We start from the raw sequence: 23599 nt of genomic DNA, 5'->3' as shown, positions 1-23599 counted from the left end.
GTGGTTCGGGCATCTGGTCAGGATGCCACCCGAACGCCTCCCTAGGGAGGTGTTTCGGGCACGTCCGACCGGTAGGAGGCCACGGGGAAGACCCAGGACATGTTGGGAAGACTATGTCTCCCGACTGGCCTGGGAACGCCTCGGGATCCCCCAGGAAGAGCTGGACGAAGTGGCTGGGGAGAGGAATGTCTGGGCTTCTCTGCTTAGGCTGCTGTCCCTGCAACCTGACCTTGGATAAGCGGAAGAAAATGGATGGATGGACTTAAATTGCAATTTATTTTGCCCGTAAGAGCTCTTTGTCCAGTGTCCAGGAGGACACTGGACAAACTGCTGGCCATTATGGACAATCCTGCCCACTCACTCCACCTGACAATTGAGGGACAGTGCAGTTCATACTCCAACAGGCTCCTTCAGCTTCCTTCCCGCACTGTGCGATTCAAGAACTCCTTCATTCCGCACTCCATCCAGCTGTATAATCACTCGCCATACAGCAATAGATGATATCTGCCTATTACCTGACACCTTCTATGTCAGCTACTTCTCTTTGTTTTTAATGTCTATTTTCTATTTTCTGCTGGATCTACTCTCTATTTTATGCTGCTGCTGTCACATATACTGTAATATTGTACATGGTAATTGTTATATATTGTATATATGTTATAGACATAATATAATATATCTGTATATATAATATACTGTACACATATTATGTATATATTCATATATATGTTATATTTTATATCGCTATATTTAGTCTATTTATACCTGCATTGTCCTTTCCATCCTTACACTTTCCATCATTGTAACTGAGCTACTGTGTTGAACAATTTCTCTTGTGGATCATTAAAGTTTGTCTAAGTCTAAGTCTAAGTCTAAGTCTTAGGCTGCTGCCCCCGCGACCCGACCTCGGAAGAAGAAGGTGGATGGATGGATGCAAAACACGCTGGAATTGTTTAGTCATCCATCCATCCATCCATTTTCTACCGCTTATTCCCCCACTTCCGTTTGCAAAATCTGAACTCGATCTGCTTCTCCTATGTACTTTTATTCTGTTATTTACAGTTCTACAATAATTTATGTTATCGTTATAGTAACTTTTATATTGTACCTGTTGACACACGTTGATCAATAAAACAATATGAAATAAAAAAAACATTATTTTTATTCTTGTCATTATTTTTACTATTATTATTACTGCATCGTTTCTTTAATGTAATTAAGAAAACACAGTTTAAAATATCCTTCCAGCAGAGGGCAGCCTTGAGTTTAGGAACTGTCCTCTTCCTCGTTTTTCACAGTCACGTGTTCAAACCCAGAAGTCTGTCGAGCACGCTGCGTGGACTACATCAACACCATTTCTAGTTGGATTAATACCTTATTGGTACTTAAAAAAATAAATATTTTCAGTTCAGATCAGTTAGACAGTACATAAATTCATGGCGCTGGTGGTCGACTTTATAGCCGGGCAGTTTGATGACGCAGAAGATGTAGACAGGTCGGTGTGTGTTTGTGAGAATGTGATAAGTTGAGTTTATATAATACTAACAATACTTCTTAGAGCAAGTTTGTTTCCATCTAATCAGAGAGGCTAATCACAGTTTTTCTATACGTATATATTTATATCTTAATTATTTTACGTCCTGTTAGAGGTTCATCTGTTTTTTTCTGTTTTTTACTCACGTTCCAACGTCATCATACATGTCTACAGCAGCAGCCAATCACAAGTGTCGACTGTAGAACGTCACGAGAACCAAGTCAGTCTGCAAAATGATTATGATGATGATGAAGAATATGAAGATGGAGATGATGGAGACGATGACGAGTGGGCGTGGCCTGCAGCAGGAAGTGACCTGACCAAACGTTACAACAGGGCCACTTTCAGTCAAGTAAGATGATTGACAACCGTAATGATTGACGGCTCTCAATCAGCTAATGATTTGGTTGTGTTCTAGGCTAACAAACAGAATTCGTCAAATCATACGCTCGTGTCGTCCAAACAGACGGACAGATCCCTTAGGAGGTTTGAACACAAGATCAACCTAGGTAAGACACACACACACAGATTCACACAGACACACACACACTCACAGAAGTTGTTGGTTTACAGTGTTTGTATGTGTTTGTTTGTAGATAAACTGAATTTTGCCGACTCTGTAATCAATAAAGTGACGACTATGCAGAAGCAGAAGGACGCCGACACGTATGTAACGCTGGCTTACTTGTACTCTCTTATTATTCTTTGTAGTAGGTCTGCACGATTTTGAGAAAAAACTTGTAAACGGTGCGTGCAACAACAACAACAACAAACATGGCAGTAGATGCAAATTTAAATCATGAAAGGCAACCTTACCCGAGCTAAAACGATGCATGATTTTTCTTGATACCAATTTCCTCGACCCAGCCACACACAAAGAAGTTGTAGACCTCCATGCTTATCCAAGCTGTTATTTGTTTTGTCATGTTGAATAATGTCTGGATCACCAGATAGATCGGCATGTCTGAGAACGTGACCGACGGATAATCCTTGACATCACTCGACAAATGTTTTTTTGATAACTTAGAGGGATAGATTCCACTGCATAGTTAGATTTTTTGCTCGTATCTGCTTTTAGCGGTAAGATCTAGGCCCCTTGCGTACTCCGATAGTTCGTACTCTGTTTGCTGCACATGAGTTGCTACATTGGTTTGGTGGCCCACCACTTTGTTTACTTCTGTTCAAAAGTCATGAGTTCAACCTATTGGAAGGTAAATAAAATTGTTATCCTAAATAAATAAACAAATTAAATGGACTAATTTCTGTAAGCACAAATTTAACTTACGGTAAGTGAATATTGAACAACTTAAAGTGAATTTTTTTTCCCAGTTGAAAGAACTAGGTCGGATATTCTTTTTCTTCTTCTTTTTTTTCTCGCTTGTTTGTTTGTGTTGACGGGCTCATATTTCCCCTCCAATTTGAATCTGAAATAATCTGACAACGGCTTTCTAATCATATTTTTTTCGTCCTGTTTTTTGTTCCTTTTGCGGAACTTCTAACGAGCGAGTCGCGAGGCTCTCTGTCTGTACTTCCTGTGTATGTGAATCTGGCGGTCTTTTTCTCTGCTCACCGAGCAAAGATTGTGGATGACTAAAAAGAGAGATCACTGCTTTCAGTTAATTGTGCATGTGAAATGTCCGCAAAAACACGGAAATCCGCAACTTTTAAACATTAATTTTCGCGTCAAAACATCCCTTCCGCGTTTTTTTATTGTAATATTGAAGCCTGTAAGGACGGGACTCGAAAGAGGAGTACTCGTCAAAAGATTAATCTAATTGTTTTAATGACAAACTTTGTCTTGTGAAAACCCGTCCGACTGGAACTCTCTAACAATAACAAAAGTTCCGTGAGTGAAATATGTAAACCCACTACAATATGAATAAAAATAGGATCTAAACAAAATTGTTGAAAGCTTGCCTCAGCCGCAGGTACTCGCCGGTCCTCTTGCCTAAACGCTGCACCAAGTTGCAGGACAGGGAGACGATCAGGGGTTCTGAAACAAGCTCAGTAGTTAGCATAGTTAGCATGATCAAGATGGCTTGCAACGTTGACAGCTTTCTTCTTTGCTGCTAATCATATTTGGATGATTACAATCCGAACACTAGGGGTGTAACGGTACGTGTATTTGTATTGAACCGTTTCGGTACGGGGGTTCCGGTTTGGTTCGGAGGTGTACTGAACGAGTTTCCACACGGACATGTTAAGTAGTGTGCCGCACGTTGTGTAAACAATGCACACCGAGGCACAACACACGGCATGCTAGAGCTGGAAGACCCTCCTGCCTCGTTAAGATCTCCCGTTTGGGAACACTTTGGCTGCGCGATACAACAATGGAGGACGGAGGTTTGCCGACATTGTTTAGCAGCTGCTTCTGACATGTCAAACATACTAACCCATTTGAAGCGTCACCACCACATTCAAGCAACCTCTCCTCGGTGAGTCAGGCAGGTGTTATGAGAGTAGCGTATGTGTGTGTGACTGTGTGGCCCTTTAATATGTGACATCATGTGAGGTGAGTGACGTATGTGAGTGTGTGGGCGAGCGAGGTGAGGGAGCGGTAGCGTGAGTGCGGGGAGTGGCTAGTGTTTTGTTGGATTGGCTGTGTGCAAGACCTCAATAAAGCCACGATTTGCAACTAATTGCCGGACTCGTCATTTACCCTGGAGTCCGGAGCTGTGGAGACCCACTGCCGGGTAGAGTGAAAGGTGTTGCCCCCGAGAATACATCGGTCCTGGAGGAGTGTCTCCCCTGCGCTCCTTGACTACGGTCTGGGAGCCGGAAGCAGGAAAGGTGCAACACAGGGCTAAAGCAATAACAAATGTTTTTATAGCAGCAGACTTAAGACCATACTAGATTTTGACCCATTTCTATGGTGGAAGAACAATAAGCCCATATATCCTCTTACTGCCAAGTTAGCCAGGCTGGGGGGGGGGAAAGAAAAGTTAATCTGAGGCTGAGTTGATTTGAAACTGTTTAATGTTGTACTTTTTATATGTGGAAGAAAAGTTTTGTCATTTTATTTAATCTGAGCAACAACTTGAGGCAGTTTAATGTTGATTAACATGGACCCCGACTTATTGGGGTGTTACCATTTAGTGGTCAATTGTACGGAATATGTACTGTACTGTGTAATCTACTAATAAAAGTCTCAATCAATCAAAAAAAGCACTTTATATGTAGAAAGGTTTTGTTAAGAAACCATTCTGAGCCTTATCTTATTTAGTTTTTAATTTTATATATGTTGACCACATTAACCCTGGCAATGGACCCTGTGTGTATATGTATGTTATGCCATTGTTTACAAATTTGGTAAATAAATTACCAAAACATTTATATTTTGTTGTTTTCTTACTGTACCGAAAATGAACCGAACCGTAACCTCTAAACCGAGGTACGTACCGAACCGAAATTTTTGCGTACCGTTACACCCCTACCGAACACTGTTAGTTCTGAACCAGTTGTAGTTCTTGAGTATTTACTAGTAGCCAGCGAGAAGGGATATTTTTGACGTGACGAATGTAAACAGAGGTCAAAACACTAGAAGTATATTACCCCAGAAGGCGTGTCTATGGGATAATTGCCAATTGGGAAATGTTTTCTGAGTTCTTTGCATGCATGTTATAGAATTTAACATGACATTTTCAATGATAATAATGTTAGTGAATTATTTACTAAAAGCATCTGTGGTACATTACATTGGACATGAAAGTGTCAAAAAGACAACCAAAAGAGGTTGGTAGATGAGAATAAATATAAAGGTAAACTATAGTGTAGAAATGCACCTAATTGCAGGAAATGTAGTTTTGATTTTCAAAATTTTCTTTTAGGGCTTGCGTGGCAGCACTTCGTTCCAAAATAAATTTTCCTCTTTTTTTCGTCAGTTTTCTTCTTTTTTTTCTCAAAACGCGCTCGCATGCTTGCTACTGTTAGATAAACGCGCTCAGGTGCTGAGAGCGATGCACAGACTGAGACCTCTTTCTCCCTGTTTGAAGCAAGAGATGAAGAAAAGTTAGGCTCAACATTTCTGATTGGCGAACATGTTTGCCACTGAAATGCCGGTGACGGCTGAGGAAAAAAAAAAGCAACCTCCTCGATGTCGATTAAATGTGCAGTCCTACTTGTAGTCTTAGAAAGTATGTGTTTGTATTATTCTCTGTTTAATTAAAAGTGTCCAATGAGTTATTTTGCTTTTCTCTAAATGGCGGCCGTTTGCTCCCACAGGTACCGAGTGAAGGACAAAGCAGATCGGGCCACAGTGGAACAGGTTTTTATTCATATAAGATGCTTTTATTGTGAAAGGAGCTGACAGGATGTGTCTGTAATCGAACTGTTGTACAGGTTTTAGATCCTCGAACACGAATGATTCTCTTCAAGATGTTAAGCCGAGGAATCATCTCAGAAATCAACGGGTGCATCAGCACAGGGAAAGAGGTGAGCGGCTCACCGATCAATCAAGATGGCCATTATTTTCTCTGAAAATTAATGTGCTGTGCAGGCTAATGTTTACCACGCTACCACTGCCAGTGGAGATGATCGAGCCATCAAAATCTACAAGACGTCCATCCTGCACTTCAAGGACCGTGACAAATACGTCAGTGGAGAGTTCAGGTGACTTGCACACTTCCTGTTTAGGCTCGCACGCTGCTATAGCAAAATGCCGCTTTATTTATGCATTCGGACAAAAGTGGGAAGCTTATTGGCTCGTTTGGAACTACAAGGCGCAGACAACAAACATGGCTGACAAACGACATATGGTTTAGCTTTGTAGTTTACAGTGGAACCTCCAATTACAATCTTAATTGGTTCTTGAACTGAGTTCACACACTGGAAAAGTTTGTACAAATACAAACTTTTATGATTTGTTTCCAAATTTCCCCATAAGAAATAATAAAAACATGGATAATTGGTTCCATCCTGGACAAAAGTCCATATTTTTAGTGAAGGGTTGTGATATGACGATAACAATTCTTCCCAACAAAGGAGGAGAAATATAACCTTATGGAAAAATTTAAGTTTAAACATTTGTATGCATGTACAACATTTAAGACCTTTAGTATATCAGTGTGTGGAATAAATTATAAAAATTGATTAAGTAAATAAGTCAAGCAACGTACTAATATGATCCAGTTTAAGAAAGTGTTTACAAACTACACAGAAGAAGAATCATGATAAACATTATTGAAAAATTAGATAATCTTATTCATTTCATTCAATGAATCAATCAAAGTTTACTTCTATAGTCTTTAATCACAAATGTCTCAAAGGGCTGCACAAGCCACAACGACATCCTCGTCTCATATCCACATCAGGCCAAAAAAAACTCAACCCAATGGGGACAAAAAGAAACCTTGGAAGGGACCGCAGATACAATTAATAACGTGAGAGTCCAGTTCATAGTGGATTCTCTTATATGTAGATGTGAACTGGAGCTAGTACTTACTGCCCGCATCTGTCTCTTGTCTTGCCTTTCTAAATGAGAAGGCATTCATTTTATTTGAACAAATAATAGCGCTAACATGATAGGCGGTAAGTTAGTACAACCCGCTGTAATTACAGCGGATGACGTGCTAGCGTTACTGCTGCTGGGAGGATGATATTGATGCGGTTCAAAAACGCGTCTTTCATTTATAGTTATTGCATGCTCTATGTTCCAATGTTTCAGCATATTGCTTGTATGTTTTCCTCAAATTTTGCACAGAAATGACAATATTGGGGATGAACATGCTACCAAAACACATATTACACAATATGAAATTGCCTCCAGTCTTCTGTAGGTGACGTAAGCAGGCTAATGTAGTAGGCCTGCCCACATTTTGAGCTAAAAGTGGGCATTCCAAAATGTGCCAAAACTTTTTAGAAAACAAGCCTAAAATTACCACCTTGTCTGTTTTGGGAGGGAAATTTACGTGTGGAAATAATTTTTAGGTTCAGAACTATGAAATTAGTGCAAATGTTGTCAGCATAAAAGGGGCGCTTTACCTTTTGAAGACTAGACGGACGGTTAGGGCTGTAAACTTGCTCACTTGAACTTTATGTAAACTTTAGCAGCAGGTACAATTATTACACACAATAGTGGACCAGCTTGCTTTCAGTTATGTGTCTCATTTAAACCCCATCTCCTTGCCACCTGTTTTAACTAGAAACATTCATACTACACTACTATTAATACTATTTTGATACATGACTGGACACTGCTGTATCTGGGATGAAGATCAGCACAAAACTCAAGATTTTTTGCCTCATATTTGATAATGACATGTATTTGATGTCTAAAATTGCGGTCTTAGTGATCACCTCGCCGTGTGTGTTTGATAATGAGGAAGTTTAGTGTTGCTGGTGTCTCTGGCGAGGAGAAGTGTGGGCACAACTTTATATACAATGTTGGAATTCAAGAAGAAGTTCCACTGTACTGTACTGTATACAGTATGTATGAAATGTATGGCGCCCTGTGGCTTGACGCTTGTGTTGTGGTGCAGGTTCCGTCATGGTTACTGTAAAGGGAACCCCAGGAAGATGGTGAGAACCTGGGCCGAGAAGGAGATGAGGAACCTGATCAGGTCAGAACATTTTGGATAGAAGCGACTCCAGTAGAACTCGACATAAAAGACTTCCAAAATGTTTTCAGGTTGCAGACTGCTGGGATTTTGAGTCCAGAACCTCTGCTGCTTCGGAGCCACGTTCTGCTGATGAGCTTCATTGGAAAAGACAACATGTGAGGTCCAATCAGAACCATTAAGTGTCTTGTGACCAGAGAGGGGTATTGTTTAGATTTACCCAAAACAAATACCAAATAGGTATTTGTGAAATTGTGCTGGTATGCCTCTGTTGGGAAGCTACAGTACCTATGAAACATTACTTCACCTTCAAACACTTGTCACTGGTGGCTGAGTCTGCATTAGGAATGGAGGATATAGCCTAAAATCTACGGTGTATCGCGAGATGTATTACAGCCTTCTGCAATAACTACTAATAATAATACATTTAATTTATAAGTGCTTTTCAAAAAACCCAAGGGCACTTTATGTATCACAATATATTATTTGGTTTATAAATGCTAATATAAATGATAACAAATATTTATCTTAAAACAGGTTACAAAGGCTCTTAATTTGGTTGCTGACATATGCGGTAACATTTTGCATCGTTTCCAGTTGCATTATTTCTCCAAACTATTTAATCTACTATTTACTGTCGATATCTGGTTACTTTCTGTTGTAACATGGTTCTATCTACTCTTGTGTTAAAATGTAATAATAATATATTCTTCTGTTGTTTGGATACTTTACATTAGTTTTGGGCGATATAATACTTTTGGGTATCAATCTAATACCAAGTAGTTACACAAATTGTGCTTTATAAATACAGTAAACTTGTTTTGCCTTGTTACGGGGGCAGTAATGGTCATACTAGGGATGTCCCGATCCAGGTTTTTGCACTTCCGATCCGATACCGATATTGTTTTTGCATTTCCGATCCGATACCGATACTGACCGATACCGATACTGACAGATACTGGCCTATCCGAGCATGTATTAAAGTTTAAAGTTATTTAGCCTACTTAGTTGTCAGAATCATGTTGAAAAGGGTTTTAGTACTCTTGATAACAACTAGCCAGCTGAATTAGGGGAGTTTGAATAATACACAATGGTTGGTAACAAGAAACTGACCTGTTTATTCAAGGATAAACACAAAATAGACAAAATTATACATGACAAACAGAAATGGCATCATTGAACTAGGGCTGGGCGATATGGCCTTTTTTTAATATTGCGATATTTTAAGGCCATATTGCGATACACAATATATATCTCGATATTTTGCCTTAGCCTTGAATGAACACTTGATGCATATAATCACAGCAGTATGATGATTATATGTGTTTTGATTGATTGATTGAGACTTTTATTAGTAGGTTGCACAGTGAAGTACATATTCCGTACAATTGACCACTAAATGGTAACACCCCAATAAGTTTTTCAACTTGTTTAAGTCCATGATTCATGATGCAGATATATACTATCAGATATATACTATCATCATAATACAGTCATCACACAAGATAATCACATTGAATTATTTACATTATTTATAATCCAGGGTGTGGAGGGGGGCGCCTGATGTAAGTGTCAAAAAGACAGCCAAATGAGTTTGATATGAGAATAAATCTAAAGTTAAAATATAAGGTAGAAATGCACCCATTTGCAGGAAATGTAGTCTTGATTTTCAAAATGTTCTTTCAAGGCTTGCATGTCTACATTAAAACATTCTTTTTCATACTGCATTAATATATGCTACTTTTAAACTTTCATGCAGAGAAGGAAATCACAACTAAAAAAATCACTAATTTTTTCATATGGTGTAAATTTTTGCCTCTGCATTTCGATGGTGTGGACGTGTGGCACCGAATGGAGATAAGCGTCTCGACAGACGTATATTTGAACAATGATGACGAAAACTGTTGTCTCTGTCGTGTCCGTGTGTCGAAAATTGTTATGCGCTTATTTTTTTATTTGATTTTGTGCGTGGCATAGATTTGCCGTGCGCAGAGGACGCTTGAGCAGGCGCGCACCTTAGCGGCTGCGCTAGCATCACAGCTAACGTTAGCCATGCCGCTACCTCGCTCTCTGCTGGGAGAGGACGTATACGTATGTGACGTATGACGTGACAGTATGTGACGTGTGTAAGAAGGTGCGCTCGCTGTCTGTGAGAGGGAGACACAGGAAAGAGTGAGAAGAGCCTGTCGTGTAATGCCAGCAGCTAAAAGCAACTGCGTGAGAATTGTGGATGTGTTGAAGGTGTGCTGGAAAATGCGGAACGGAAATTACGGAGTAGCAGAAAAGTGGAATGTATTATTTAAATAGGTGCGTTGGAAAACACGGACCGGAGTTTTTTTTAAACTGAATCTGGATCGGCATTTTCCCATGCCTTGCCGATACGCAATTTTTGGCAAATATCGGCGGCCGATCCGATCCAAATATCGGATCGGGACATCCCTAGGTCATACCAATGCTAATAGTTAAAAATGTTAAGATCATTGAATGATACATTTTTGGAACACAATTATAATCAGACAAAAACACAGGATAGTGGTATAACAATATCAATTAAAATTCAAATATTTCCTACTATTGGCTCTGATTTAAGTCCTTTGGTTTTTGCCATTAAAGTCCTCCTGTGTCCAGGCACTTATTAGCTGAGTTGTAAACAATAACAAAAACAACAAAATATTTTGTGATTATAGAAATATTGACTTAATCACTGCAGTATCGACTATTTGCTGATAATATACTTGATATTGTTACAGTTGATATTTCTATCGATCCGCCCGCCTAAGTTTACATTCAAGAGCTTAGCTATTGTGTGTAATTTAGCGTGTTTCCTCTAAATAAAATGAACTTGTTTTATTTTAATTGTTGCAATGAAACAAAAAGTGAAAAACTGAAAGGGGTCCGAATACTTTCCGTACCCACTGTATATTGCATAACCCTAGTCTACATTCGTTTTGAACTGAAATGAGGCACTGATAGTTGCTACTTTTTTTGGTGCGGTAACTACTGTTTATTATTATGGAACCAAGTTTGGGTACCCATATTACTTCTCATCAGCTGACCTTGTTGAGCAGGCCCGCCCCGCTGCTCAAGAACGCGGTCTTGTCGGAGTCCAAGGCTCGGCAGCTGTATCTGCAGGTTGTACACCACATGAGGAAAATGTTCCACGACGCTCGACTCGTCCACGCCGACCTCAGCGAGTTCAACATGCTGTAAGGACACGCCAACACCGCATGAGCCAACAATTGTCCAAATAAACAAGCTTGTGTCCGCTCTAGATATCACCACGGAGACGCTTATATCATCGACGTGTCTCAGTCGGTGGAACACGATCATCCGCACGCGCTGGACTTCCTAAGAAAGGACTGCAGCAACGTCAACGGTGAGTCGTCTTCAGAGTCTTTGAGGAACGCCAAAGTTCTCATTCTGTTTTTGTTTCTATTCCAAGAGTTTTTTGTGAAGCGCAGCGTTGCGGTGATGACGGTACGGGAGCTTTTTGACTTCATCACCGACCCATCAATCACCGCTCAGAACATGGATCAGTACCTGGAGAAGGTGTGTAGCCGAGGTCCACTGACAAATGTTTACTTCCTGTTGGCCTCACGCTGCTTTGTGATTGGTTGTTCAGATGATGGCCATCGCGTCTGATCGAACATCGGTGCAGCGGTCGGATCAGGACCGTGTTGACGAGGAGGTGAAAGACCGAACAAGACCGCGTCGGTTTTTGTCTGCGCCTCTTAGATGTTTGACCCTTGCACTCCACGCAGGTGTTCATGAAGGCGTACATTCCCCGAACTCTGACCGAGGTCAGTCACTACGAGCGAGATTTCGACCTGGTCAGAATGAAAGAGGAGGAGTCGGCCATCAGCGGATGTGACGACAGCGTAAGTACTAAGGAAGTGATGTCGCACCGGTCACTTTATTGGAAATTATCCAGAACATATGATGAATTCTTCACCTAAGGTTGACTCCTTAAAGCAGGGGTCCCCAAACTTTTTGACTCGGGTGGGCCGCATTGGGTTAAAAAAATGTATATATATATATATAAATATATATATATATATACATTGTCTTTATTATCAGTTTTGTCATTGAACATCAATTAACATTGATGTTCATCAACATTTAACATTGTCACGTTATCGATGGGAAAATTCATTTTTAGACAATATGATTTGCCTGACCGGCTAGGAGACACCGAGAGTAACAAGCGGTAGAAAATGGATTAGAAAGGAAAGATAAAAAAAATAATAATAACAAAAATAAAAAAATACAAAAATAAAAACTTGGGACTTCCCGTGGGCCGGATTTTGGATGCTGGGGGCACCCCTGCCTTAAAGACATGACATCATGGAAAATGTTGCCATGGTTACCTGTTAAGCTCATCTGAGTGTTTGTTTTTGGGTCAGGTTCTGTATCAGACGCTAACAGGACTGAAGAAGGACCTGTCCGGAGTTCAGATGGTATGACAGTATTACAATGGCTTTTCTTTTCTTATCTTAGCCCATAATTTCCTGCAGACATTTTCATGTTCAGCTCACAATTTTCTTTATTTTCCTGTTTAGATCCCGGCCCTGCTGGAGGACGACGAGTCTTCGTCCTCGGAGGAGGATCAGGATGATGAGGATAAAGAGGACGAGGATACTCAGCTGCAACCTAGCGATGAGCCCATGATGGACAAAAAGGTGTTGGACCCTGTCTTATATGCTACTCATTTATTATATTGTTCTTTAAATGTGACAATTAGAATATGATACTAGTTTATTATGTAGTATAATTTAACAATATACAGTAATATTATCAATGCTAATATAAATGTAACAATAATTAATACTAATATTAATGTATTAGAAATGTTACATTAAGAATATATTACTAATATATAGGGATGGGAATCGAAAGCTGGTTCTTGTTCAGAACCGGTTCCTAGTGTACTAATTCCTTGGAATTGCTTGCCATTTTTTCAAACAATTCCTTTTAACGTTAGTTGCGGGAGGGAATGATATCTTTACGCAACGTGGGTAGTGGCGTCAGACAGCAACAAGGTGCCCAGGTCGTGGAAGCACTCCAAAGTTTGGCTATATTTTACAAGAAAAGATTGCAACAGCTCTGCTTGTAATAATTGCAAGGCTGCTTTTCATCTTAAGTAGGACATAGAAGCAATATGTTGAAACATTTCAACACACAGCATGCAATAACTATAAATAAATGTCGCATTTTTTAACCACTCCGATGTCATCCCAGCAGCAGTAACGCTAGCACATCATCTGAATATAACAGGTACTAATTAACGCCGCCTATCATGTTAGCGCTATTTCCTGTTTAAAATTAATTACAATTCAATTTAAATTAATGCGTTTTCATTTAGATGAGCATTACGAGAGACATATTCTGATTGACTCTGAGGCAAGTTGTACCAATTCACGTCTGCCACTGAAAGAATGTCAGCGAGCCGTGACTAAGTTTGTGGTCAAAAGCTTGCAGACAGTTGTCCACAGTAGACGCTCCTGATTTTTGTTAGGTAGATGTTAAATTGTATTCATAGAAAAGTTGCATGTTTTCCTCCAAACAGATTTTCACTTCAACATTTTCATTATACAGATGAAACTAAAAAAAGTAGAATATCGGGTAAAAGTCTATTCATGAAAGCAATTAACTTCAAATGTTAAACTAATGTGACATTAACTCATTACATGCAATGTGAGATATGGCAAGCCTTTATTTCTTATAATTTTGATGATCATGGCTTACAGTTTTTGAAACCACGCATTTCCTGAGATTTTCAATTTAAGGTTTTCATAAGCTGTAAGCCATAATCATCAAAACTATAATAAAGGCTTGACATGTCTCACTTTGCATGTAATAAGTTAATATCACAGGTTAATATATGTTACATTATTGTGTAATTTCAAAATGTTTTATTTTGTTACATTTTATAGAAGAATATTTGTTTCTTATATATTTTTTCAAAATGTTATATTTTATCTATGCGATGTATGTGTCTCTTAAGACCTCACTGTAGGCTTTATAAGGCCATGTTATCGCTAAACTAAACTAAATTGATGGTAATCCACCTTTTTGTTAACTTTTTTTCCAAATAAGAATCGATAAGAGAACTGATGGGGAACCGAATCGAAAGTGGAATCTGGAACCGGAAAAACCTTACTAATTCCCATCCCTACTAATACTGTATATGTAATGTATTATAAATGTAGCATTAGGAATAGATTACTAATATATATAATTTAATTAAACATAAAAATATAAAAAGATCATTTATAATAATGTAGTATAAATGTAACAATATCAAAGGGGAACTGCACTTTTTTTTTAATTTTGTCTTTATCATTCACAATCATTATGAAAGACATGACAAGAATGTATTTTTTAATGCATTCTAAATAGTAAATAAATGCGATCAAAAGTCTGCTTACAATGGAATCTTTGGGAGCTGCCTATAAAGCCCTAAAAGACATCAAAACACCTCCATTAAGGTTTCATATACGTGATGTAAGTATATACGGAATGGAGTAAATGGCATATTTATAACAACATTCAATATTTACATATTTTGATCATTTTAAGCATACGCGGCACATTCATTTAAATAACGCACCATTATGTTCACTTTTTTTTATTACTCACTGAGAGACAACAAAGATGATAAAACATAATTTACTTAATGCTGTCATTAGGATGCCAACTGCTGGGATGTTCATATATTCCCATTTAGATGAAGAAAAGGGGTAGAACCAAGTGTATTTTGTGTCGTCGATAGGCATAATTTATGATCTACAATAAAGTTTGATGGGCAAGAAAACGGGGAAGCAACTAATCAGTCAATAATGTCAACATTGGCAAAAGCTTATAATCACGGCGTCGCTATAAATAGTTTGTCTGTGTTAGTGCTTATAACAGCAATATCACTAATAATTAGTTGATATTCAAGTCACGACATGTAAATGGTGTGTCATTACCACTTTTTTGGATGTTTTTTTATTGGGTTTTATGGGAGAATAGAGGACCTCCCATTGGCTGCGCTGTAAGATTACTTTCATTTACGTTCTTTTACAAGAATGCATTGAATAAAACATCCGTCGTCATGTCTTTTATAATGATTGTGAATGAAAGGCAAAATTCCAAAAAAGTACAGTCCCCCTTTAAAATAATAATAAAACATAAATGTAATATTAAGAATATGATACTGATATATAATAATGTACTAAAAACATATGTTATAATAATCATATATATTGTAAAATAAATGTACCGATATAATACTTATATTTAATGTAATGTAAATGTAACATTAAGGATATTTATTTAGTATATAATGTAAAGTCAGTATGATAATGCTAACTTAATACAAAAGTAAGAATACTAATATGATAATAGTTCATAATGTAAAATAAATGTAACCATACAAATAAAATAATATGTAATAAAGTATAATTAGTTAGTACTATTCTTAGTAACAATAATAATACAATAATAGTAATATATATATAGTAATGCAATAAAACTGTAAGAAGGTTTCTTGTGGTTTCAGGAGAAGAAGAAGCTTGTGAAAGAAGCTCAGAGAGAAAAAAGGAAGTCCAAAGTAGCAAAACATGTGAAGAAGAGGAAAGACAAAGTGGCCAAGACCAAGAAAGGCAGATGAGGAGCACAGCATCACAACATCACATAGAATTTGAATGTGGAAGTTAGGGCTGCACGATTATGGTCAAAATAATAATCACAATTATTTGTATCCATATTTATTGATTATGATTATTCATTATGATAAGTAAAACGGTGTACACTACAGTTCGACAATCTACATGAGGTAATGAGATCCCGGATGTGGGAGGAGGGAAGCCGTGAGTGTAATGTCATCATGTAATTTGTGATGAATTAGTGTAATTAAAAAGGTTAAATAAACATGAACCATATATGTAAAATAGGGCTGTCAAATGATATTTAAAAAAATCAGATTAATCATATTTTGAGATATCGATTAATCATGATTAATCACAGGTGTTTACTCAATTTCATATTTAAAATGTTGTTTGAGAAATTACCGCAGTATTTGTACACAAATGCAATGTTATTGTTAGAATGTCATCCAGGATCTTTTTAAAACATTTTACACAAAACTTGGTAACAGTTTTTTCTAAATTTCTTTCAGGCTGTATTTCAAACTGAAATTTGCGTGCAAACACACCAGTTTGAGTGTCCTTACTAATTTTTGTACTGATATATGCGTTGATCTGATCACTGACTGTATAGCAGTTAAGGTAAAAGAGCTCTTACAGGCAAAATAAATTGCAATTTAAGTCCATCCATCTATCCATCTTCTTCCGCTTATCCAAGGTCGGGTTGTAGGGACAGCAGCCTAAGCAGAGAAGCCCAGACATTCCTCTCCCCAGCCACCTAGTCCAGCTTTTCTCGGGGGATCCTGAGGCGTTCCCAGTCCAGCTGGGAGGCATCGTCTTAAGTGTGCACATGTGTGGACATGATTACGTGATAATTTTTTCGTGATTAATCACATGAGTTAACTCGTTAATATTGACAGCTCTGATATAAAGATACATCTTTGTGTTTTTGTTCATAATTAACATGTCATCTTATCTCATTAGATGCCTTTTTTAGGGCCTTAAAAACACAGCCATAATCGGTGAATTGGACATCCCCGCTTGACCTTATCTTACATTTGATCATTTGTAGTGTGAAAAATGTATATTAAATGACAAAATACCAAAATATAGCATTATTTCCTGAAACGATAGTACTTTCGTGAAAGAGTCCTACATTTCCTTAATTCAAAATACTTTGCGCAAATAGACAGAAAGGTCTTTTCAGTCCACACTTGCCAACCCTCCCGATTTTCCCGGGAGACTCCCGAATTTAAGTGCCCCTCCCAAAAATCTCCCGGGGCAACCATTCTCCCGAATTTCTCCCGATTTCCACCCAGACAACAATATTGGGGGGCGTGCCTTAAAGGCACTGCCTTGCGTGCCGGCCCAGTCACATAATATATAAGGATTTTCACGCACACAAGTGAATGTAAGCATACTTGGTCAACAGCCATACAGGTCACACTGAGGGTGGCCGTATAAACAACTTTAACACTGTTACAAATATGCGCCACACTGTGAACCCACACCAAACAAGAATGACAAACACATTTCAGGAGAACATCCGCACAACATAAACCCAACACAACAAATACCCAGAACCCCTTGCAGCACTAACACCCCCCCCATCTCCCGAATTCGGAGGTCTCAAGCTTGGCAAGTATGTTCTAGTCTCAATAATGACAGCTAGCCGTTAGTCCTGCTAGTGGGACTCTAAGGAGACAAGCAGAGCAGCATGTTGTGTGGGCGTCCACACCTGTTGCGGCGTCGCAGTTTAATAACAGCAGTGCAGTCTTTTAACGCACGCCTAGGAATTTACGGATGTGAAACGAAGTGACCGACTGCAGCAGCCTGGGACAAGTTTTTTGATGCGGCGTGGTCATGGAGATCTGCGCATACACATTGGCCTCTGGCGTGGGCGGGGACCTTTCATGGGGACAAGCAGATGTTGCTTTCTGCCGTGCGCCTGTAAAAGTGTGTGATTTGATATGCAGTGGAGCCTACTTTATATCGCTGACGATCACCATCATTTAATCATGGCAGCCAAAATTGGGATCGTGATTAAAATTGTATTTATTGGCTCACATTTGTGACACTAGCCAATCACAGCCTAGATTTGTTGTGCTGTCAAGTGAGGTCTCTCTAAAAATGAAGAGTCATTGTAATAAATGTTGTATGACTTTATGTTCATTCACTGCAGCTTCACTCAGACGAAAAGGAACTACTTTAAGCGACGGATGAAGACTTTTCCTTTTCCACTGTGCATGTGTGTGTGTGTGTGTGTGTGTGTGTGTGTGAGTGAGTGTGTGTGTGTGTGTGTGTGTGTGTGTGTGTGTGTGTGTGTGTGTGTGTGTGTGTGTGTGTGTGTGTGTGTGTGTGTGTGTGTGTGTGTGTGTGTGTGTGTGTGTGTGAGAGAGAGATAAGAACATAACAGAAGATAGACCAAAATACAAAGCAGTCATTCTCAGTAGGGAATGGTTGACATGTTCTTGTCTTTCGTCACGTTATGAGCAAAGTTGAAGAAATGTTTGTTTAGGTTGATAAATTGTGAAAGAAAGAAAACAGCGGATAACGATGTGCACGATCTTAACAATGGAAAGCAAATATTTACTGAAAGGTCAATTGTTGAAGTATTGGGATGTTCACACACGTTTCCATCGTAATTAAATGTCAGCCATGACTTGGGCCAAGATGGTGAAGACATGAGGAGGGGCGAATGACTGATGAAAACGTGATGGGGAGGAGCTATTGAGTCCATGCTGCACTTCGATTGGTTGGTCATGTTTCAGTAGCTGTAAGCTGAGCTCTAATTGGCTATTTTTCTAGTAAGAAAAACATTGAAGTGAGGCTGAGTCCCAGGTCTGCTCTTGAGAAGATAGGTGAGAACTTCATCTTTTAAATACATTTTTTCCTCGTCATGAACTGTTCTTCATGTCAACTTCTCACACAGCTCATCATGGCCGACTGGAGCCACTGTTTGACCTTTGGCCTCTCAGTGGCCAAACAGGCCAGTCAGGTACGACAACCTTTGACACGCAAATCACTGCAACGAGCTGGCGTCATGATGACATCATCATGTGCAATCATCATTCGGCTCATCTTGACTAATAACTAGGTGGTCGTGATGATTAATGATGCTGGTGTGTTCCAATCAGCTGATCATGGCGGCATTTAAGCAGCAGAAGGAGGTGACGTGTAAAAGTTCTGCTGCTGATTTGGTGACACAAAGCGACATGAAGGTGGAAAAGTTTATTAAGTCTGCCATTGCTGACAAATATCCTCACCACAGGTTCTACTTTATTCTTTTTTTACTGTCTGCCTCATTCTGGATGTCACGGATCTAAGTTGACCTTTGACCCCAGGTTCATCGGGGAGGAGTCTGTGGGCATGGGGGAGAACTTGCAGCTGACAAATCATCCCACCTGGATCATTGATCCCATTGATGGAACTGTCAATTTTGTCCACAGGTCAGAAGCTCCGCCCCTGCAATGCGATTGACAGTTCACTGCTGATTGTGGCGAAGACGTGGTGATGATGTCGCTCAGATTGGCAACTCAGACTAACGTTTGTCATTCTACTGCCAGCTTTCCGTTTGTGGCCGTCTCCATCGCCTTCTGTGTCAATAAGCAGGTACGCTCACCTGTCAGTCACGGGTCAGAGGTCAGAATAGGACTCATACGCTTCTCATGGTCAGACCGAGTTTGGTATCGTGTACAGCTGTGTGGACGACAAAGTGTACCATGCTCAGCGAGGAAGAGGAGCCTTTATGAATGGACAAATGCTGCACGTCTCCGGACAGCAAGGTAGCACATATGTGATGACATCATTGTGTATACTTATTATAACGTTACACACCTATGACTGTTTTTTTATTACGAAATGACACACCTATGACATCATTGTGTATACTTATTACGACATGACGCACATCATAGTATATGACATGACACACCTATGACATTATAGTGTATACTTATTACGACATGACGCACATCATAGTATATACTTGACATGACACACCTATGACATCATAGTGTATACTTATTACGACATGACGCACATCATAGTATATACTTGACATGACATACCTATGACATCATAGTGTGTACTTAATGACATGGCACACCTATGACAGTATATTTTTACATGACACCTATAGTGTATATTTATTATGACTTGACACACCTATGACATAGTGTGTACTTAATGACAGAGTATATTTTTAAATGGCACCTATAGTGTATATTTATTATGACATGACACACCTATGATATCATAGTGTGTACTTAATGACATGGCACACCTATGACATAGAGTATATTTTTAAATGGCACCTATAGTGTATATTTATTATGACTTGACACACCTATGACATAGTGTGTACTTAATGACATAGAGTATATTTTTACATGACACCTATAGTGTATATTTATTATGACATGACACACCTATGACATAGTGTGTACTTAATGACATGACACACCTATGACATAGTGTGTTCTTAATGACATGACACACCTATGACATAGAGTATATTTTGACATGACACCTATGACGTCATATTGTATATTTATTATGAGATGGGACACCTATGATATCATAGTGTATACTTATGAAATGACCACACACCTATGACATCATAGGCAAGGCAAAGCAAGGACATTTTATTGATAGAGCACAATTCGTATACAAGGCAATACAAAGTGCTTTACAGAAAATTAAAAGAAGGAAAAAAAATTCAAGTTAAAATCAGAAAATGCAATCATAATAAATAAACTTAATCAAAGCTGTAGATAAATATTTTTAGCTGTCATAAGCGCAATTAAAGTGGTTTCAGGTTGGATTTGAACATTGCCGACGTTGAGGGCCGTCTCACATCACGTCCATATGCTATCATTTATGTATACCTTCCCCTGACTGCTGGTTTGGGTCTAACAGACACGTCGAAGAAAACACAGAAATGATCTGATAAAGCAGCATCGGTAATATTCACATTTGAAATAGCAAGACCCTTAGTAATGATCAAATCAAGAGTGTGGCCACTGCTGTGAGTGGGCTTGTTTACATGCTGAGTTACACCAAACATTTCAAGGACAGCACTGAGTTCTTTAGCATGCCTGTGATTGGCTACATCTTAGAGATGCGCGGTTTGCGGACACAACCGCGGATAAACCGCGGGTCGGGCGGGTAAAAATAGATTTTAAATAGATGCGGCCGGGTGGCTGTTGAACCAATTCAGAAATATTTATACATAGTTAAATGTTGTTACCCACATACGAAAAACGAGCAGCACTCTTTGAAACAGTCAATTATTCATCAGGCACTTTAGCACAACACAACAGAAGAAGAAGAAAAAAAGAAAAAGATGGCACACGTCCCAGCAACAAGTGGCGCAAGTGAGCGCTCCTTCAGCGCAGCAGGGCGCATTTTAGAGGCCAGGCGCTCTCCCCTGAATCCTGGCACTGTAGATGCCATTTTATTCCTGCATAGTGCTTAAAAAAAAAATAAAGTAAGTAGACATACGGTTGGATATGTTAAACTAATTAGTCTACGTTACCTATAGGCTATACCAAATAAGCCCATGTCTAACCTATATTGAGTTCGGTCAGCTGAATAATTTTGATGGTTACGTGTTGTTTGGGCGCACTACCTTGCAAAGGAATTAAGGCAATTGCGTTGTTTATTGTAGTTTTTTTCTATTCGAGATATACTACTGTGTGTTAATTATTTGGCCTCGCTTTCAAGTGAAGCGCATCTCCGATTGGCGACAATGTAAGGCTATTTAGCCTGCTTTGTTTGTCGCGACCGTCTATTTTCATTATAATTCAAGTTTGATGATAAAGTGCAGTCTGATGGGTTTGATTTCCCCCTTTCAGCTATTTGCCTTGGCCAATAAGTTGCAGGTAATTTATTATTATTATTTATTTTATTTATTTTGTTTAAATAGGGATGACATACATATGTTATTGTATAATTTAAGTTTGTGCGCGTGATTGACAGCCTAAGGCTTATGAGGCACATTTTTTATTTATTTATTTATTTCATCTTAAAAACGTATGAGCCTATGCCTACAACATAGGCTATGTTTTTATCTTTATTTTCCTACCTGTCGTTGACAATGGAGATTGTCTGATATTTTGTCATGGCAGCAGATCAATCAATAAAGGTTCATCTTTGTCGCGAAATTGTTCACTGTTTCACTGTGCACCCCGCCCTTGTCCCTATTTGAGCATTATAACGTTAACAAATTAATATTCATTGAAATAAATTCAGAACATTTTTTTTACCTAACGAAAATATAGTCCTAGTCTTTCTAAAACTTTTTTTTAACTTCTTAAAAGCATTGTTCTGCTTGCTGCAACTGCGCACACAAAGTGTGAGGAACACCAAGAGATATTAATGCGTGGCACGCATTGAATGTCTCTGCTGCATTGGATCAGTCTCCTTTCTTTAACAGGCAAAAGCTTTATAACCTCACTAATGCCTTGCATCGTCTATATTAGATATATAACAACGGGCGCGTGGCGGGCGGGTGTGGTTTTGATAAAATGTTGGTTCGGGTGGATGACGACTTTTGTGATGCGGTTGCGGATGAAATAATTGCCTATCCGCGCATCTCTACTACATCTACACATGCACATGTAAGTCCCCTGTGATGATCGAACAGTCAAAGTCAGTGCACACAACTGAAAGTAATTCCATGAAATCATCAATAAATACATTTTAATGATGTGGTGGTTTGTAGATAGTGATAAAAAAGTATGGATGATTGTTTTATCCTTTTTGAATGACACATTCTCAAATCATAGTGTGTACTTACTCTTAAATGACCACACGCCTATGACATTGTGTGTACTTTATGAAATGATCACACACACATATGATAGAGTGTATTGTCTATTCAGATGTGAGCAGATGTGTGGTGGTGACGGAGATCGGGGCGGAGCGCGATGACGTTGCTCTGTCCACGATGACGTCCAACATCTTCAGACTGCTGAAGCTTCCTGTGCACGGGTGAGAACAGACAACACCCCCGTGGTTGTGGTCCTGCTTGTGAGCACGTTGGCGTGTTTGCAGAGTGCGAGCGTTAGGCACGGCGGCAGTGGATATGTGTCAGGTGGCGACTGGTGGCGCTGACGTCTACTATCACATTGGGATGCACTGCTGGGACATCGCTGCCTCTGCTATTATCGTCCAGGAAGCTGGAGGCGTTGTCATGGATACTAATGGCAAGTGGGCGCTCGGCTAGTATGTCAGCTACGTGCGTCTGTGTCCGCCTCCATGATGTTCCTGTCTTATCAGGCTCAGAGTTCGACATGATGTCACGCCGAGTCATCGCAGCGAGCTCGTCTACTGTGGCCAATCGTATTGCTCGGGTGATTAGCGCATTTCCCTGTTGCCGTGACGACGCCAAGCCAAGCAAATGACGTCCGTGTCGGCGGGATTGACGGCCATCTGTCAGTCATTCATGCGGTTAACCACCAATCATAGCTGCTGGGTGGTGGAGCATACAAATGGCAATCTGTAAAGTCAATTTCTCTCTTTTGGTGCCTATGTGTGGGTCAAAACAATCGTAAATAAACTCGATCCATTCATCACTTTGACTTTTTATGACATCACTGCTGGTTCAGACAATTCCATCCAACCATTTACTACCGCTTGTCCCTGTCGGGGGCACTGGGCTGCAGGGCTAGAGCCTATCCCAGCTGCACTTGTCCCCACCTCATCGCAGGGCTAACACATAGACTGATTTGATTAATGTATTATTATATTAATAATACGTCAATTTAATAGTCATTGACTTTTTCACAATTCCATCCATTCCAAAAAAAAGCAACTTTTTTGTACTTTTACTAAATTCCTGATATGAATTAATCATATTGATTGACCAGCGTGTCAAG

The 23599-nt window shown here is 39.3% G+C and overlaps 2 protein-coding genes across 3 annotated transcripts; both read left to right on the top strand.

Moving 5' to 3' along the window:
* The first annotated feature begins 1278 nt into the window (after nt 1-1278).
* On the top strand, nt 1279-16022 carry riok1 (RIO kinase 1 (yeast)). 2 transcript variants are annotated; one of them, XM_061979240.2, is made up of 17 exons: nt 1279-1495; nt 1712-1886; nt 1953-2043; nt 2131-2200; nt 5756-5798; nt 5873-5965; nt 6030-6142; nt 8011-8091; nt 8160-8246; nt 11157-11294; nt 11361-11464; nt 11531-11637; nt 11711-11776; nt 11850-11966; nt 12492-12545; nt 12648-12767; nt 15632-16022. In XM_061979240.2, exons 1-17 carry the CDS (start codon nt 1437-1439, stop codon nt 15740-15742), a joined length of 1629 nt encoding a protein of 542 aa, XP_061835224.1. In that variant the 5' UTR covers nt 1279-1436; the 3' UTR covers nt 15743-16022. The 2 variants fall into 2 exon arrangements, with proteins under 2 accessions (XP_061835224.1, XP_061835223.1); XM_061979239.2 differs by having other exon boundaries at nt 1709-1886.
* Nucleotides 16023-16167: 145 nt separating this feature from the next.
* Nucleotides 16168-23510, top strand: LOC133618669 (inositol monophosphatase 1-like). The gene is made up of 8 exons (XM_061979241.2): nt 16168-18714; nt 18854-18987; nt 19061-19165; nt 19283-19328; nt 19393-19501; nt 22604-22712; nt 22776-22927; nt 23001-23510. Exons 1-8 carry the CDS (start codon nt 18616-18618, stop codon nt 23123-23125), a joined length of 879 nt encoding a protein of 292 aa, XP_061835225.1. The 5' UTR covers nt 16168-18615; the 3' UTR covers nt 23126-23510.
* Nucleotides 23511-23599: the final 89 nt, after the last annotated feature.

The sequence above is a fragment of the Nerophis lumbriciformis genome, linkage group LG19 (assembly GCF_033978685.3).
Source record: "Nerophis lumbriciformis linkage group LG19, RoL_Nlum_v2.1, whole genome shotgun sequence".
In the NCBI taxonomy this organism is placed as follows: Eukaryota; Metazoa; Chordata; class Actinopteri; order Syngnathiformes; family Syngnathidae; genus Nerophis; species Nerophis lumbriciformis.
The sequence above is the reverse complement of the archived record's forward strand: the minus strand, read 5'-3'. Positions and strand labels throughout refer to the sequence as shown.

Coding starts and splice junctions, on each gene's coding strand:
- riok1 (XM_061979239.2), top strand. CDS start 1,437: ATGGCGCTGGTGGTCGACTTTATAGCCGGGCAGTTTGATGACGCAGAA. Junction 11,465..11,530: donor GGACTGCAGCAACGTCAACG/GTGAGTCGTCTT, acceptor TTCTATTCCAAG/AGTTTTTTGTGAAGCGCAGC. Junction 11,638..11,710: donor TGGATCAGTACCTGGAGAAG/GTGTGTAGCCGA, acceptor TTGGTTGTTCAG/ATGATGGCCATCGCGTCTGA.
- LOC133618669 (XM_061979241.2), top strand. CDS start 18,616: ATGAACTGTTCTTCATGTCAACTTCTCACACAGCTCATCATGGCCGAC. Junction 19,329..19,392: donor CCTTCTGTGTCAATAAGCAG/GTACGCTCACCT, acceptor TCTCATGGTCAG/ACCGAGTTTGGTATCGTGTA. Junction 19,502..22,603: donor GCACGTCTCCGGACAGCAAG/GTAGCACATATG, acceptor TTGTCTATTCAG/ATGTGAGCAGATGTGTGGTG.